Source organism: Entelurus aequoreus, linkage group LG15 (genome assembly GCF_033978785.1).
Source record: "Entelurus aequoreus isolate RoL-2023_Sb linkage group LG15, RoL_Eaeq_v1.1, whole genome shotgun sequence".
In the NCBI taxonomy this organism is placed as follows: Eukaryota; Metazoa; Chordata; class Actinopteri; order Syngnathiformes; family Syngnathidae; genus Entelurus; species Entelurus aequoreus.
Window position 1 is genome coordinate 35,424,600 of NC_084745.1, and position 16,888 is coordinate 35,441,487.

Consider the following 16,888-nt stretch of genomic DNA (forward strand, 5'->3'; position numbering starts at 1 on the left):
AACTGCAACGAATGGGGAATATTAATCCCCCCTACTGTAGGAGAGGGGATCTCTGTGTTTTGAGTACGGATGTTCCGATCAGGGTTTTATGCTGCTTATTCCATGAGCAAAATCGTCTGATACTAGTACAGATCACGTGTTAACTGTACACTTTTCAATATATTTATGGTGTGTGCTATAAACTGTAATATCAACACAATATTTAAACTAGTTCCTTATTGTCTTTTATTACACAAAATTGTAAATAAACACTACTCTTTCAAATCCTTTAGATTTTTCCCTCAAAGTCTTCCACTGTCCAGGGAAACATTCCCTTAATTTGTAAACATGAAAATAAACATTTAAACTTAAACTATTTCTTGGGTTGTTTCAAGCTAGCTTTAAAATTAGCATGCCTGCTCCTGGCTTGCTTTTACTGTGTAGCCTCATCCTCCAGTGATAATAATACTTAAGATACTAAGAAATGTAGTTTATTTGCCACATTGGAGATAATTATATTAACTAAGCCTCTGTCAGTTGAGTGACCAAAAATAAAGTATCAGTTGGAGGTGGGGTTGTCCCGATACCAATGTTTTGGTACCGGTACCAGTACCAAAATGTATTTCGATACTTTTCTAAATAAAGGGGACCACAAAAAATGGCATTATTGGCTTTATTTTAACAAAAAATATTTTGGTACATTAAACATATGTTTCTTATTGCAATCAAAGAACAGTTTTGGCCTTAAATAAAAGCGAACATACTAGACAACTTGTCTTTTAGTAGTAAGTAAGCAAACAAAGGCTCCTAATTTGTCTGCTGACTTATGCAGTAACATATTGTGTAATTTTTCATTCTGTTATTTTGTCAAAATTATGAAGGACAAGCTGTAAAAATAAATCTTTCATCCACTTGTTCATTTACTGTTAATATCTGGTTATTTTCCATTTCAACATGTTCGATCTACACTTCTGTTAAAATGTAATAATCACTTATTCTTCTGTTGTTTAGATACTTTACATTAGTTTTTGATGATACCACAAATTTAGGTATCGATCCGATACCAAGTAGTTACAGGATCATACATTGGTCATATTTTAAGTCCTCATGTGTGTGGATGTATTTCCTGAGTTTATAAACATAATATGAATTTTTTAAAAAGGAAAAAAGATTTTGTGACGATAGAAAATATCGATGTTATCATAGTAGTCTCGACTAAATACGCTCTTGTATCATTACGGTGGATGTCAGGTGTAAATCCACCCATGGCATTTGTTTACATTCAGGAACAATGCGATTTAAAGATTGTATGTTGGCAGTAATGGCCTGCTCTTTTTCAGGATTGACTGCAAAAATGAAAGTCCAAGCTTCTTATGTATGAAAGGAGATCTCTGCTGTTTTTCGGAATCTACTGCAAAAATGCTAGTTTGAAATATTACATACGACCACTAAGTGTGGACTGCTGTTTAAGAATCTATTGCAACAATGTAAGTCAAAGATTCTATGTATGATAGTTTTCTGCTGTTAATAGGAATCTACTGTAAAATTGCCAGTCAAAGATATTATATATAAGAGTAGCAGTCTGTAATTTTGAAGGATTTACTGCAAAATACAAATCATAGTTCCTAGTTTTCTGCTGTTTTTTTTTAATATGTGGGTGAAGTTGTAAACTGAACATGTGGGATTGTCTGATGTCAAAAAGGTTGCCAGTTGAATACAGCTGGTGTACATTATTTTTCAAGTACAACTAAATCAGCCTCCTCTGTCTTTTGTCTCTCTCTGTTTGCGCTCCCTTAGACTCAAGTGGGGGAGTTTCTTGGTGACAATGACCGTTTTAATAAAGAGGTGATGTATGCCTACGTGGATCAAATGGACTTCCAAGGCAAAGACTTTGTCTCGGCGCTCAGGATATTTCTGGAGGGCTTTCGGCTGCCCGGCGAGGCCCAAAAGATCGACCGGCTCATGGAGAAATTTGCCGCCAGATACCTCGAGTGCAATCAGGGGTGAGTAAGAAAGAATGAGTATCTCCAAGCTATGGATTAGGTTGAATGAAATTGGGTTTATTCGAAACATGTTTTGACTTGCAGGCAAACACTCTTTGCGAGCGCAGACACAGCCTACGTGCTTGCCTACTCTATCATCATGCTGACAACTGACCTTCACAGTCCACAAGTATGTATACTACAAAATACAATTATAAACAGGGCTTCTATTCACCAAAACTGCAAATATTTGTATGTTTTAAAAATGTCATTGTTAGTTAAATATTAATATATATTGAAATTCATAATTTTATTTTGATTATTTAATATATTAATATTTATTTTACAATGAAATATTTAAACCATAAAATATTAATTAAATATGAAGATATGTTTAAATATGTAAGTTAATTATTGTATTTTAAATATTATTTAATATATTCATATTTAATTTGAACTCTTAACGACTTTAGTGAATGAGAAAGCACATTCATTAACAAGAGTATTGCAAGAAATATCAGCAACAGAACCATTTTGTAATGGCAGTAAGAGGCAAACTGCTTACTCAGCGTTAATAACTCAAATAAGACAAGTATAACAGCTGAATAGTGCAACTACCATTTTAAAATACATGCTGAGGTATATAAATGACCATTCATGCAATCCATCTTGTGGATTTAATAATACAACATCATTATGAGGTTGCTTACAGCCACAGCTGTTAATGCCAGTGTTGACAACAGATTAATTGGAACATTTACTGGAAGCATGTTGTCATCCTTTGCTGTTTTTTCCACTCATAACAAGGTGAAGAATAAAATGACAAAGGAACAGTACATCAAGATGAACCGCGGAATCAACGACAGCAAAGACCTCCCGGAGGAATATCTGTCAGCCATCTATGATGAGATCGCAGGAAAAAAGATCGCTATGAAGGAGACAAAAGAGCTAACCATCAAGTCCAGCAAGCACAGTGAGTATTTTGGTAAAATATCATTCAAATCATGAGCCAGTAATAATAGCACTAATACCAGAAATGCACAGTTGTAGACCACTACAATGTATCCCCTGGGACAGGGGTCACCAACGCGGTGCCCGCGGGCACCAGGTAGCCCGTAAGGACCAGATGAGTAGCCCGCTGGCCTGTTCTAAAAATAGCTCAAATAGCAGCACTTATCAGTGAGCTGCCTCTATTTTTTTAATTTTATTTATTTACTAGCAAGCTGGTCTCGCTTTGCTCGACATTTTTAATTCTAAGAGAGACAAAACTCAAATAGAATTTGAAAATCCAAGAAAATATTTTAAAGACTTGGTCTTCACTTGTTTAAATAAATTAATTAATTTTTTTACTTTGCTTCTTATAACTTTCAGAAAGACAATTTTAGAGAAAAAAGACAACCTTCAAAATGATTTTAGGATTTTTAAACACATATACCTTTTTACCTTTTAAATTCCTTCCTCTTCCTTCCTGACAATTTAAATCAATGTTCAAGTAAATTTATTTTTTTTATTGTAAAGAATAATAAATAAATTTTAATTTAATTCTTCATTTTAGCTTCTGTTTTTTCGACGAAGAATATTTGTGAAATATTTCTTCAAACTTATTATAATTAAAATTCAAAAAAATTATTCTGTCAAATCTAGAAAATCTGTAGAATCAAATTTAAATCTTATTTCAAAGTCTTTTGAATTTCTTTTAAAATTTTTGTTCTGGAAAATCTAGAAGAAATAATGATTTGTCTTTGTTAGAAATATAGCTTGGTCCAATTTGTTATATATTCTAACAAAGTGCAGATTGGATTTTAACCTATTTAAAACATGTCATCAAAATTCTAAAATTAATCTTAATCAGGAAAAATTACTAATGATGTTCCATAAATTATTTTTTTTATTTTTTCGAAAAGATTAAAATTAGCTAGTTTTTCTCTTCTTTTTTTCGGTTGAATTTTGAATTTTAAAGAGTCGAAATTGAAGATAAACTATGTTTCAAAATTTAATTGTCATTTTTTTTCGTGTTTTCTCCTCTTTTAAACCGTTCAATTAAGTGTAAATATCATTAATTATTAATAATAACATAGAGTTAAAGGTAAATTGAGCAAATTGGCTATTTCTGGCAATTTATTTAAGTGTGTATCAAACTGGTAGCCCTTCGCATTAATCAGTACCCAAGAAGTAGCTCTTGGTTTCAAAAAGGTTGGTGACCCCTGCCCTGGGACATCTATTGGATTTTGTCTTGCATTACAGTATGTGTTATTAAACTGCAGTTGCTCTACCTAGTGGGGAAGTTGAGGAATTACATTTCGAATTGAAAAAAAAATAATTGTAGAAGTCAGTATTTGTGGGCCTTGCATTGTTAATAACTCACAAGATAACACAATACTGCTAAGTGGTCTTCCAGTGTGTTCATATTGTGGCGTTGTGCTTAGGTGTGGCCAGCGAGAAGCAACGCCGCCTCCTCTACAACGTGGAGATGGAGCAGATGGCCAAGACGGCCAAAGCCCTGATGGAGGCCGTCAGCCACGTGCAGGCTCCGTTCACCAGCGCCACGCACCTGGAGCACGTCAGGCCTATGTTTAAGGTAGAACGCCACCAAATGCTTGCAGTCGCCCACTACATGCTAACCTGTTGTTTACTCTCAGCTGGCGTGGACGCCCTTCCTTGCCGCGTTTAGCGTGGGCCTGCAAGACTGCGACGACCCCGATGTGGCGTCGCTGTGTCTAGAAGGGATCCGCTGGGCCATCAGAATAGCATGCATCTTCTCCATACAGGTGCTGGAATCTAAAGCGGGAGGGGCTTGGCCTCTTATCTGTTCTGACTAATTTGGACTGTGCTTGTTGTTTATTTCAGCTGGAGAGGGACGCCTATGTTCAGGCCCTGGCCAGGTTCACACTGCTCACCGCCAGCTCGGGCATCGCCGAAATGAAGCAGAAGAACATCGACACCATCAAGACGCTCATCACTGTGGCACACACCGACGGAAACTACCTGGGAAACTCCTGGCATGAGGTTATTCTTTTTAACTGTCAGATCAGTACATTATTGTCATTTATAAAAGATACACTTGTGAAATATTTCCTCATTTTGTCTTAAGGCAATTGAGGACATGTTCCAAGGTATTCATGCTATGAATCAGTGTGGATGTTTTTATCCATTCAGATCATGAAGTGCATCAGTCAGCTGGAGCTGGCTCAGCTGATCGGCACCGGGGTGAAGGCCCGCTACATTTCAGGGACAGTGCGGGGCAGAGAGGGCTTTGTGGCCAGTACCAAGGAGCAGAACAACGATGAGTACTTGGGCCTGGGTTAGTAGCACATCATTCTGTTATGTCTAGGCCTGGGTTATTAAATCAATTAATCAACGATAAATGAAAAATAACTTTGCCAGCATCAATACATTCTCTGTGTGGGTGTTTTTTTTTCTCTGTCTCACTTTGTGCATCACTCTCAGCACCTGAGTGTGTTTATCTAATAGAAGAAGTAAACAAACCGAGTGAACCCTCTCATAAGTCATCCAAAATCTTTGTCTCGCTTATGCCAAGGCGAGACCGCTAGCTTACATACACACGATGCACAGACAAAGAGCTTTGCTTGTTGCGACTCGCTAGTGAGAAGCAGCGCAAGGTAGCAACGATTATGAGGAAAAACGATAATTGCAAAGCCAAATGTCCCTGTGTGGGAATAATAAAACAACAAAACAAACGTGTGACCCAGTTTTCCCAACTAGGGAAAAAGTGTACTTCAAGATATGAAATATTTATTGATGGGCAATTTTTGCTTACAGAAACTGAGTAAATCAAATTTTTATTGTTTGTTTATTTTAAGATAAGTAAAAGTTTTTCACCTTCCAATTACAATGGTAAAAATACCAATGAGAGATGAACGTATATTGCATTTTAAAGGGTAACTTTTATTATTAGTATTATATACTGTATTATGATTACATGATACAATAATGCTGACAATAAAATAGTTTATAATAATTTGTGGGACAATATATCTATCGTACAGCAACATTTTGTTATCAGCCCAGGTGTATTGAGGCCAACATCTTGACGAAAGAGTCAAATCTGCTGTTACTGATCACCTTTCTGTCCTGTTGTGCAGTTGGTGGTACGGTGGACCGGAAGCAGATTGCCAGTATTCAGGAGTCCATCGGAGAAACCAGCTCTCAGAGTGTGGTGGTGGCTGTGGACAGGTACAACAAAAACACTAAACATCATTAAACATAATTTCAATGACTTTGTCATGTTTTCTCTGCTTTAGGATATTCACAGGTTCTACCAGACTTGATGGCAATGCAATAGGTGAGTCCACGACTGATTGACGACTTTGAAGTCATTGTTGAGAGAGTTCATTGCTCGTTGAGAGAGTTCATTGCTCGTTGAGAGAGTTCATTGCTCATTGAGAACATCTCTCTGTGCGTCAAGTGGATTTTGTGCGCTGGCTGTGCGCCGTATCCATGGATGAGCTGGCCTCGCCCACGCACCCGCGAATGTTCAGCCTGCAGAAAATAGTGGAGATCTCCTACTACAACATGGGCCGCATCAGGCTGCAGTGGTCCAGGATCTGGGAGGTCATCGGAGACCACTTCAACAAGGTGGGCCACAATTCAGTGGCATAGAAGGGATTTAACTTGAGCGTTTTAGATCATTTTAGTTGAATATTTAATGCGACAAAATAGATGTGAGCTGTGAACCTACCATTATTTTACAAATATTCAAATGTCTTTTCCAGAAATGTGTTTCTTCAGGCTTCTGATTGGTTGAAATGGCCTCGTGGTTTAAAGTTGTAGCACCATCTGTTGTTCTGCCATGCACATTACAGCCCTAGAAGGTTGTTTTTTTTATCACATCCACTATCCCCTGGCAGGTGGGCTGTAATTCCAATGAAGACGTGGCCATTTTCGCAGTGGACTCCCTCAGGCAGCTGTCCATGAAGTTCTTGGAGAAGGGCGAGCTGGCCAACTTCAGATTTCAGAAGGATTTCCTGCGGCCGTTTGAGCACATCATGAAGAAGAACAGGTACGAAGAAAACAGTGGACTTTACCCGTTTCGGATCCTCAGCTATAAATGAGGCTCTGTAGTTTTCCCATTGATGCAAGATAATCAGTGGAAGTATATATCTCTCTGGCGATGGCAAGTTGCAGCAAAGTGTGTCCATTCATCTCGCTTATGCTGCCTATTCTACAGTTCATCAACCACACAGCAGCTTTGTTGACAATTATCCCACCCTCAACACTCCTCCCTTCCTGCCTCCTTCAGGTCGCCCACCATCCGAGACATGGTGGTGCGCTGCATCGCTCAGATGGTGAACTCCCAGGCGGCGAACATTCGCTCTGGCTGGAAGAACATCTTCTCTGTCTTCCACTTGGCTGCATCCGACCAGGACGAGAGCATTGTGGAGCTGGCCTTTCAGACCACGGGGCACATCGTCAGTGAGTGCTTCACACTCAAGACTGCTTAATAGGAATTATTTGTGTTAAAAAAAAAAAAACATTGAACATAATGATTCCCATTTCCTCTCCAAGCGAATGTATTCGAGAAGCACTTTGCGGCCACCATCGACTCCTTCCAGGACGCTGTCAAGTGTCTGTCAGAGTTTGCCTGCAACGCCTCCTTTCCAGACACCAGCATGGAAGCCATTCGCCTCATCAGACACTGCGCCAAATATGTCTCGGAAAGGCCACAGGTGGTCATCACTTTCTGGATAATGCATAATCCTGCTCAAGCGCCTCATATCCGGTCTTTAAAGCAACGTAATTATGTAATAACTGCTTGCCTTTTTGTGGCAGGCCTTCAAAGACTACACCAGTGATGACATGAATGTAGCACCAGAGGACCGCGTGTGGGTGCGAGGCTGGTTTCCCATTCTCTTCGAGCTCTCCTGCATCATCAACAGGTGTAAACTGGACGTCCGCACCAGGTGTGTTGCTAGTTTGGGTACCGAATTGTTTTGGAGGCCACATTTCCAGAAAGCTAAGGATCGAGGGCCAGACTTCTCCCTTCATTATTAGTCTTATTTAGTATATTCTGGAGAACCAGTGTCCTCTACAGTACACATTTGATTTTGGTTTATTTATTTTGTCAGAGTTACAGAACCGCTCTGCTGTTTTTAAGGACCTTCTACAATAAAGCTATGTTAAAGAGGTTCATTTAGCCTACTAATGTGTATTTATAAATGGTTGATTTATATAGGCTAGTAAGGTAAAGTTTTGTACCTGACAAGTTTCGGCTATCTTGCTTCTGCAGCCTTCCTCAGAGGTGTCACGTGATGTTAGTGTGACGTCATCTGTGACGTGTTATATGGATTGTTCCATCCCACCACCTCAGGTGGGATGGATTGTTCCATCCCACCACCTCAGGTGGGATGGAACAATCCATATAACACGTCACAGATGACATCACACTAACATCACGTGACACCTCTGAGGAAGGCTGCAGAAGCAAGATAGCCGAAACTTGTCAGGTACAAAACTTTACCTTACTAGCCTATATAAATCAACCATTTATAAATATAATAAAGCTAGTCAAAGATCATAAACATGACAGCACTTTAATGTTTTTAAGAATCTGTTGCAAAAATGTGAGTCTCTCACAAGTTTTTTTTAACTAAACTTGCGCGCCACCAGTTGAATAGCCCAAATGATGAAAAAGAGAGGACCTAAAATGGTACTTTGAGGATTACCACTAGTATGACTAAAGAAGTTGAACAAATTACTACTGACTGTATCTAAAGTAAACAAGCTTCAGCAACACATTTGTTACCTAAATCACATGACAAAGAAAAAAAATGTTAACTACCAAAAAGGAGAGATTTTGAAGGGGTGCGTAGAGGAATGCCTCAGTTGTAAATCACAAATTTGAACCCCAGTGTTATATGTTTGCTAGCAAGGTTAAAATGTCAATGCAAGGATTTGCCAATGTGTTCACATGTTCCAAGTTCCTCTTTACAACAGGAGCACTCTAGTCATTATTAAGAATTTGCTGCAAAAATGTTCCCCAAGTTTTGAAATGAACTCAGGGGAGGGTATGGGGTCAATATAGGGCTGGATTTGCTCCTAGGTCACCAGTTGAATAGCCCTGCCTTAGTTTAACAAATGCCAACTAGTGTGGCTAACCTCACTCCTTAATGTCTTAAGAGCTGTTGTGGGCTTTTAGCTTGCTGGCTAGTGCTGCTCTACGTGTGGTTGCTGGTTTCCTTTTATTGCTGCCTCAGTCTCTTGGATAAAAAATATAAAGTGGAAATTGGTAATGTTACTCTGTATGTTTTTTCAAGGGGCTTGACGGTGATGTTTGAAGTGATGAAAACATATGGGCACACTTTCGAGAAGCACTGGTGGCAAGACCTCTTCAGGATCGTTTTCAGGATCTTCGACAACATGAAGCTGCCCGAGCAACAGACCGAGGTAAGTCACCGCCCTCTGAGAAAACTTCCATGACGCTCACCGAGGCCTTGATACCGCCACAGAAAGCGGAGTGGATGACGACCACCTGCAACCACGCACTTTACGCCATCTGCGACGTCTTCACACAGTACTTTGAGTCGCTGAACGACGTGCTGCTGGATGACATTTTAGCTCAGCTCTACTGGTGTGTGCAGCAAGGTGGGTGCACGAGGCTCTACTTCTAGGACATTCTAGAATGCTTTTTTTGCGCGTCACCATCTGTGTTTGCTTGTGTGTGTGCAGATAATGAGCAGCTCGCCCGCTCAGGCACTAACTGTCTGGAGAATGTCGTCATCCTGAATGGTGAGAAGTTCTCCCCCGAGACGTGGGACAAGACATGCAATTGCATGCTGGACATCTTCAAGACCACAATCCCAAACGCGTAAGCCTTGCAAGACGTGCTGATCCTAAAGCCAACAGTATCTGATGATTGCTTTCCATGTATCTCAGGCTGTTAACATGGAGGCCAGCAGGAGCAGAAGGAGAACACTTTACACAAAGTCTGTCAGACAAGCAGCTGGTAAGATTTCCGCTAAATTAATCACCATTTGTTACTTACATGTGCTCCAGATGGTTTCCCGGATTTGTCTACCAGATCGTTTGAATTTCTGTCCTCCTTCCTCTCAGGACTCCATTTCCCAGAAGTCAGTGGACCTGCAGCTCCGCCCCGATGACGAGCGCTCCATCAGCAGTGCCGACAGGGTCACAGTGGAGAGCCGTCATCAGAGCCAACAGGGCGCCAACCCTGCTGTGCCCAACGAGGATGGCATCAGGAGCCGGAGCTCTGCGAGTGAGTGAGGTCTTTTAAAAGTGGAAGCGACACACACATCCAAGGAGGTTCTGAGCTTGATGTTCCGCAGGGGGGCTAGAGCATCGCTTGTTCGCAGCCTTGCTCATTAAGTGTGTGGTGCAGCTGGAGTTGATCCAGACCATCGACAACATTGTCTTCTTTCCCGCCACCAGTAAGAAGGAAGATGCAGAGAACTTTGCTGCAGCTCAGGTACAAACAACTGTAATCCAGTGAAGACGTTGCCTCTTTTGTAGGGCCGCATGATTATCGGGTCGATATTGGAAATTATTACGTCACACCAATAATCCAATAACTTTGATAACTGGTAGAAATTTTAAATAAAATGCTCCAATGAGGCGAGATTACCCATACTGTGTTGTAGGGGAATTAGGGTAAACAAATCAAGCTCCCTTACCTCAGAGGATGTTCCAAACTGCCAGACCTCACTACTCATCAGAGGAAGACATCCGATCCGGCGTGCCACCTGAACCAAATGCCTTGCAAACACTCAGCAAGGGGAAAGAAAAACACTCGTTGTCTACACATCAAACCTCACTGGCCACTCACTAAACTGAAAAAACAGAAAAAGAAGCTATCAGAATCAGATTTATTGGCCAACTATATTTAACACACAAGGAATTTGATTTGGTAGACTGTGCTTTCTTCGTTCAATGCAAGAAACACGCGACAACAGTGCCTTATTCCGGTGCAAAGTGAATGCAGACTCATCCAACTGCAACAAGTGCTCGGCTGTAAAATAAGTAACGTAGCATCCTGACAGAAGCACAAAAGAGTCTTTTTAAACTTCATTGCCAACCTTAACACAGCAAGAGCAGCCCTCATTACAGCGCTAGCCTCGTCAGTAACTACAACAACACGTCACTTTCTCACAACAGCGAGCAAGGTTGCATTCAGGGACACTGGGTATTTTCAGCATTATGCATTCTCAACTCAAGTAAGCCGTTTTTTGCATGTTCTGTATTGCTGCAAAATTCTGACAATTGGTTGTAGATTGTACAGCCCCTTAAGAAATAAAACTAGTGTAACAAAATTCCTCAAAAATACATAGTTTTTTGTATTTTCAAAAATTTGCCTGTTTTCAATTTTTTTAGAACAGTTTTAGTACTAGTATTGGTTAAAATGTAGACCATGCCCATCCATTATCAGGACATACAAGCTTCACTGATTTATTGATGTGATGTCATATTTGGTTAGGACAAATCTACAGGAAGAGTTTGTCAAATCCACCATTCTTTGACACTTTCTTACCTCCAGTGAGCACAAAAAACATTAAAATGTACATTCAAAATATAATATACATAAATAATAGGAGTATGAATCTTTGGGCACCTAACAATTCGATCTGATTCTGATTCCTGAGGTGACGATTCGATTCAGAATCCATTCTCGATTCGACACGATTCTCGCAATGTATTATTTTGTATAATAATTATAATATAACCTTTTCAAAACAGGTTACAGGTTAGAAAAGCTCCTTCTGGTTGCACGGAGATGGCCTAAAAACATATTATTTTTTTTATAATTATCGGATGAATAGGAATCGCGATTTGGATGCGAATTGATTTTTTCTACACCCCTAATAAATAAGTTATAGGTATCGGTCTTGAAAAGCAGGAAGTTATCAGTATCGGTCTCGAAATACCGGTAAATACATATCATGCATCCCTACTGTTTAGCCATGTTTATTAAATAATGTTGAATTTAGGTACATTTTACATGACGAATGGGTATCTTCTGACCGGAACTGACACAATTTAGAAAGCTAAAAGATGCAGTACATCCGGAAAGTATTCACAGCGCTTCACTTTTTCCCACATTTCATTACAGCCTTATTCCAAAATGGAATAAATTAATTTTTGTTCTCAAAACTCTACAAACAATACCCCATAATGACAATGTGAAAAGTAGTTTTTCTTTAATTTAGCAATTGTATTAAAAACTAAAGAACTAAAAAAAAAACATGTGCATACCTATTCACAGCCTTTGCTCAATACTTTGTTGATGCACATTTGGCAGCAATTACAGCTTCAAGTCTTTTTGAATACGATGCCACAAGCTTGGCAAACCAATCTTTGGGCAGTTTTTTCCCATTCCTCTTTGTATCATTGCTATATTAAAAGTCAATAGCCTAGAGTAAAGCCATTAACGCTGTAAAATACAGGAAAGCTCCAAAATGATCCTAAAAGTGGTTGAATTTGACCTTTTCTCCCTGCTGAATCTTTTTTTTTCACCTTAGCAAGACACTTTGGACACAGATAGCTTCATATAAGTGTGCTTTGGATAGAGAAACTTGGCTTAGTAACCCATCAAAAAAACAATTCTGGTTTGTAGCAAGAGGGAATGTGTTCAATAATCCTCTGTCTTGTATTTAGCGGGGTGCTGTAAACGCATCAGATGTCCCCACGGAGACACAAGACCAGGGCATGTTCCGCTACCTGACCTCGCAGCAGCTCTTCAAGTTGCTGGACTGCTTGCTGGAGTCGCACCGCTTTTCTAAGGCGTTCAACTCCAACAACGAGCAGAGGACTCTACTGTGGAAAGCAGGTCAATCTCGTACTTGAATGTGTTGTGGCATTTATGAAAGGCCATGCTGCGTGTGTGACTACTTGTGTGTGTGCACTGCAGGTTTTAAAGGAAAGTCCAAGCCTAACCTGTTAAAGCAGGAGACCAGCAGCTTGGCGTGCAGCCTGCGCATCCTTTTCCGTATGTACACGGACCAGACGCGGCAGGATGCCTGGGAGGAGGTCCAGAGGCGACTGCTCGAGTAAGACGATGATTGAGTGTTGAGGGGAAATCAGCTTCATGGGAACGTGGACACCCTGCTAGACAGACCATAATACGCCACCAGACACTCTGATTAGTGGGAGGTAGTCATGTGTGGAGTAAAGGAAAGTGAGGGGCTTAATGGCTAACAGATGGCATTGTTGCAGTGTTTGAGAATAGAGGTTAAAGGTCACAGCCTTCTAAAACTGATCATTTTCATAATCCCATCAATCAGGAGCTAATTAGCATTAGTTTACCCTTTCCTTCTGATCAGACTCTTCGATATTACATTTTTTGTCTTTAATTTTACCGTATTGACCCAAATATAACACAACCCGAAATTACACTTTTTTCCCCGAAGACACTGTTTTGTAAAAATATTTTTAAGACAAAATTCTTATTTTTTCAAATCCTGTTTTTGAACAGTTTGTTGATGATCGTCATCTTAAAATTAATTCCTCCTCAGGGTTCGGATGGTCGCGTCCACACCAGGGATACAACAATTAACCGTGATTAAAAACATCACAAATGATTTCACTGCAAAAGCTCCACTATACCGTGTGTTTCAGTCCTCCTCACTCGCTATTAAAGAACATAACGCTTGTATGTGCACAATTTGCACGGAATGAAAACCAAATAACTTTTCCGGCCCAAAGACAATGGTTCACCCATCTTCAAAACCTGCCAAAAGAAAGTTGTGGCTAAAGGGTCTAATCAGTCCAATACGGTGCTGCTTTACACACCAAAGTAAGTAAGACATAATCTTTGATTTAAATAATGCTAGTGGAAAGTTTATTCGTGAAGAACTGAGGTAAATATAAACATGTCATATACAATCAGTAGCTTAGCGTTGAGTCAATTATGTTTAAACAAACAGCAACCGGTACTCATTCAGTGACCATTTCAAATTAGAGATAAGCCATTAACGCTCTAAAATACAGGAAAGCTCTAAAATTATCCTAAAAGTGGTTGAATTTGACCTTTTCTCCCTGCTGAATAAATATAGGCATTGTACGTTAATGTAGCCAGTAGGGCTGTGAATCTTTGGGCACCACACAATTTGATTCTTAGGGATTTAATGATTCGATTCAGAATTCAAATAACATTTGTTGCCAGTTATATGATTAACTACATTCCTCTGATAAATGTATACCGGTATATTACTTAAAAGAAACTTGGTTTTGTTTAATGAATTTATAACCAAACTTTTAACACAGATCCAGCGGATATGGGCATCTATATCGTCAATATGATTTGCTTGAGTGACTGTACAGGACAGATTAAAAAAAAAAATATATATATATATATATATATATATATATATATATATATATATATATATATATATATATATATATATATAAAAATTTGTTAATCAATTGTTATTTTTTTAAGTAATATTCGCGATTCATTCGGAAAAAAATGATGACACCCCTAACAGCCAGTGTAAAACACTAACATAACATCAGAAGTTTGTAGAATAACAGCTCTATCCCATGGCACCTAATTATGTGCATTCCAGTTATTACCACAGCATTATAAATTTGATTATTCAAAATTAATAAATAGGCATGGATGGCAGTTGATGACGATAGCAGTTTAGTTTACCTACATGAGAAACATTTTCTACTCGGGATCAATAAAGTTAATCTTAGTCTTATATTAAGAATACAATTATTAAATCATTTATTGTTAATAATTTTTGTTTATTTATTATTTAGTTCTTTTATGTTATTTAATTACTGTTCTTGCCGACAGTAATAAATAACATCAAAATCTCTAAGGATTGGTGTGATTTTATAAATGTTTTGCTGTGAAATGAATCAATGCCTAATAATCGTGAGACCGTGATTATTACTCAGACTGGAATCGTACCGTCAAACTCTGGGTTCCTTTTAACAGAACCAAACGTGCAAAGTGTGAACGCATCCCTGTGACTGTTTACTATGTGCAAAAAATAGTGTCTTATATTAAGGTCAGTACAGTAATTGTTCATCTTTCTTTGTTGTTTAGTGTGTGCAGTGAGGCCGTGGCGTACTTCTTGGCGTTGACCTCCGAGAGCCACAGGGAGGCCTGGACCAACCTGCTGCTCCTCTTCCTCACCAGGGTGCTGAAGATCAGCGATGAGCGGGTGGGTGTTGATAAAAGGAAAGGGAGTCGCGTGACTTAGTAACCATCATTTGACAAATGCCGTCTGGTGTTTCTTACCGTCAGTTCAGGGCCCATGCGTCCAGGTACTACCCGCTCCTGTGCGAGATCATGCAGTTCGACCTCATCCCAGAGCTCCGGGCCGTCCTGAGAAGGTTCTACTTGCGCATCGGCTTCGTGTTTCACATCGCGCCGCTTCCTGCAACCGAGAAGCAACCGGACACCGGCGGGCAAGAGACGAGCCCTGAAGCAGAGGAGGAAGCTCAGTGACCATGTTGCCTCAGGCTTCTGTCTCCATGTGGTCCCAACACTTGCAGATGACTCACAGCTACTCTGGCGCCACCTGCCTGCAGCCTCAAGCCCTTTGCCTCGCAGGTTGGCTATCAGCACGGAAAGTTTGTAGCTCCACACTGCTGATCATAACGCATATCTCTGACCTGCTCAGATGGAATATATTTTAAATAAACACAAGTGTGCTTCTTACTGTATATTTAAAAACAAATTGTAACGAATGCGTGGTTTGCAAATATTCAACACAACTATGAAATGTGACATTTCCCTGCACCCAAATGGCTAACACTAATATCGATTAGCCTGACAAAACTAGTTGTACAGACGTACTTCTATGTAATGTAATCTTATAACACTAGATCTCATTTATTTTTTATTTGTTTCTCTGGATTTGCTGCACTTGAACTCCATATTGGAATGCACTGGAGATTTTACTTCTCTGATCATTTATTTGACTGTAACATCTCCCACACACGGTATGATTTGTAGTTGAACAGCAAGTGAAGGGTTAAATTATTCCATTTTATATGTTGTTAGGTTTTTAAAAAGGAGACGCGTTGACTGTGCTTTTGAAACTGGAAGTCGAGAGCATTATGATGCCAGCTGCTTAAACAACCTGTTTTCATGTTTTACCTTAGTTTTCACTCATGTGTACAAAATCAAAAGTTAATAATATATTGAATTTGTTTTGTTTTTTCTTGGGTTCGGAGTTAAGTAATATGTATAGAGGCAATGAGAGATGTTAGCTGTGCTTTATGTATGATTGGGATGCAGTCCTCATGGATGTAGAAACACAATGTAAATGATGCAGCAATGTAAAGTTTTCTATGTTGCAAAAAAAAAAAAGATTATGTACAACTTTCTGTACGATACATCCCTCTGGCATTCTAATCAGGTTCTAGGTCAATAAAGTTTTTGAACATGTTTTATTTATTTTTATTTTGTAGGTTATAGTGTTTTATATATTGTGCTCTTGAGCTAATGTTGCTGATCAATTTGAATGTATTATCATTTATTAAGTTTAATTTTATTTTTCAAAATCAAATAGTTTAGGTCAGTCGGAAAATGTTGATGTTTAAATAAGAATTTAATGCACTGTAAATATTTTCTGTTACAGACTTTAAAAAATGTTTAAGTTATTATTTGTTGTATTTCTTTAATGTATTAAGGATACAATGTTATGCAGAAGTGTACTTAATCATTTCATAGACAAATTACGCTATTTATAGTCGCGGCAGAGAGTGGAGGCTTGCAAAATGTTTTCTTCCTCCAAGTGGGGGCGTGACAAATTCATTGAGGAGCACTGCTTTAAGGTGATTGCTATCTCAGAGACATGCTTTGACGCAAAAAAAGGAATGGATTTTGAATTGGAAGGCATACGAACTGAACTTAATTCACAGAAACAAGAAGAGTGGCGAAATAACTGAACTACAAAGTGGTGGAAAACATGTCATTTGCTATTGATAATATT

The 16,888-nt window shown here is 39.2% G+C and overlaps 1 protein-coding gene across 2 annotated transcripts in view; it reads left to right on the forward strand.

The window, feature by feature from the left end:
• The window catches only part of arfgef1 (ADP-ribosylation factor guanine nucleotide-exchange factor 1 (brefeldin A-inhibited)), a 52,304-nt gene extending 35,829 nt beyond the window's left edge, over window positions 1–16,475 (forward strand). The window contains exons 17-40 of one of the 2 annotated variants that reach the window (XM_062021281.1): window positions 1,777–1,982; window positions 2,067–2,151; window positions 2,769–2,934; window positions 4,388–4,539; window positions 4,601–4,729; window positions 4,809–4,967; window positions 5,118–5,262; window positions 6,065–6,155; window positions 6,224–6,264; window positions 6,388–6,557; window positions 6,830–6,981; window positions 7,222–7,394; window positions 7,488–7,648; window positions 7,752–7,882; window positions 9,236–9,365; window positions 9,428–9,563; window positions 9,648–9,786; window positions 9,855–9,924; window positions 10,032–10,194; window positions 10,265–10,404; window positions 12,588–12,759; window positions 12,841–12,979; window positions 14,992–15,109; window positions 15,193–16,475. In XM_062021281.1, coding sequence (XP_061877265.1) covers window positions 1,777–1,982; window positions 2,067–2,151; window positions 2,769–2,934; window positions 4,388–4,539; window positions 4,601–4,729; window positions 4,809–4,967; window positions 5,118–5,262; window positions 6,065–6,155; window positions 6,224–6,264; window positions 6,388–6,557; window positions 6,830–6,981; window positions 7,222–7,394; window positions 7,488–7,648; window positions 7,752–7,882; window positions 9,236–9,365; window positions 9,428–9,563; window positions 9,648–9,786; window positions 9,855–9,924; window positions 10,032–10,194; window positions 10,265–10,404; window positions 12,588–12,759; window positions 12,841–12,979; window positions 14,992–15,109; window positions 15,193–15,396 — 3,372 coding nt within the window. In that variant the 3' untranslated portion in view covers window positions 15,397–16,475. The remainder of the gene's footprint in view (window positions 1–1,776; window positions 1,983–2,066; window positions 2,152–2,768; window positions 2,935–4,387; window positions 4,540–4,600; window positions 4,730–4,808; window positions 4,968–5,117; window positions 5,263–6,064; window positions 6,156–6,223; window positions 6,265–6,387; window positions 6,558–6,829; window positions 6,982–7,221; window positions 7,395–7,487; window positions 7,649–7,751; window positions 7,883–9,235; window positions 9,366–9,427; window positions 9,564–9,647; window positions 9,787–9,854; window positions 9,925–10,031; window positions 10,195–10,264; window positions 10,405–12,587; window positions 12,760–12,840; window positions 12,980–14,991; window positions 15,110–15,192) is intronic. The other variant, XM_062021282.1, reaches the window with a different exon arrangement.
• The last annotated feature ends 413 nt before the right edge of the window (window positions 16,476–16,888 follow it).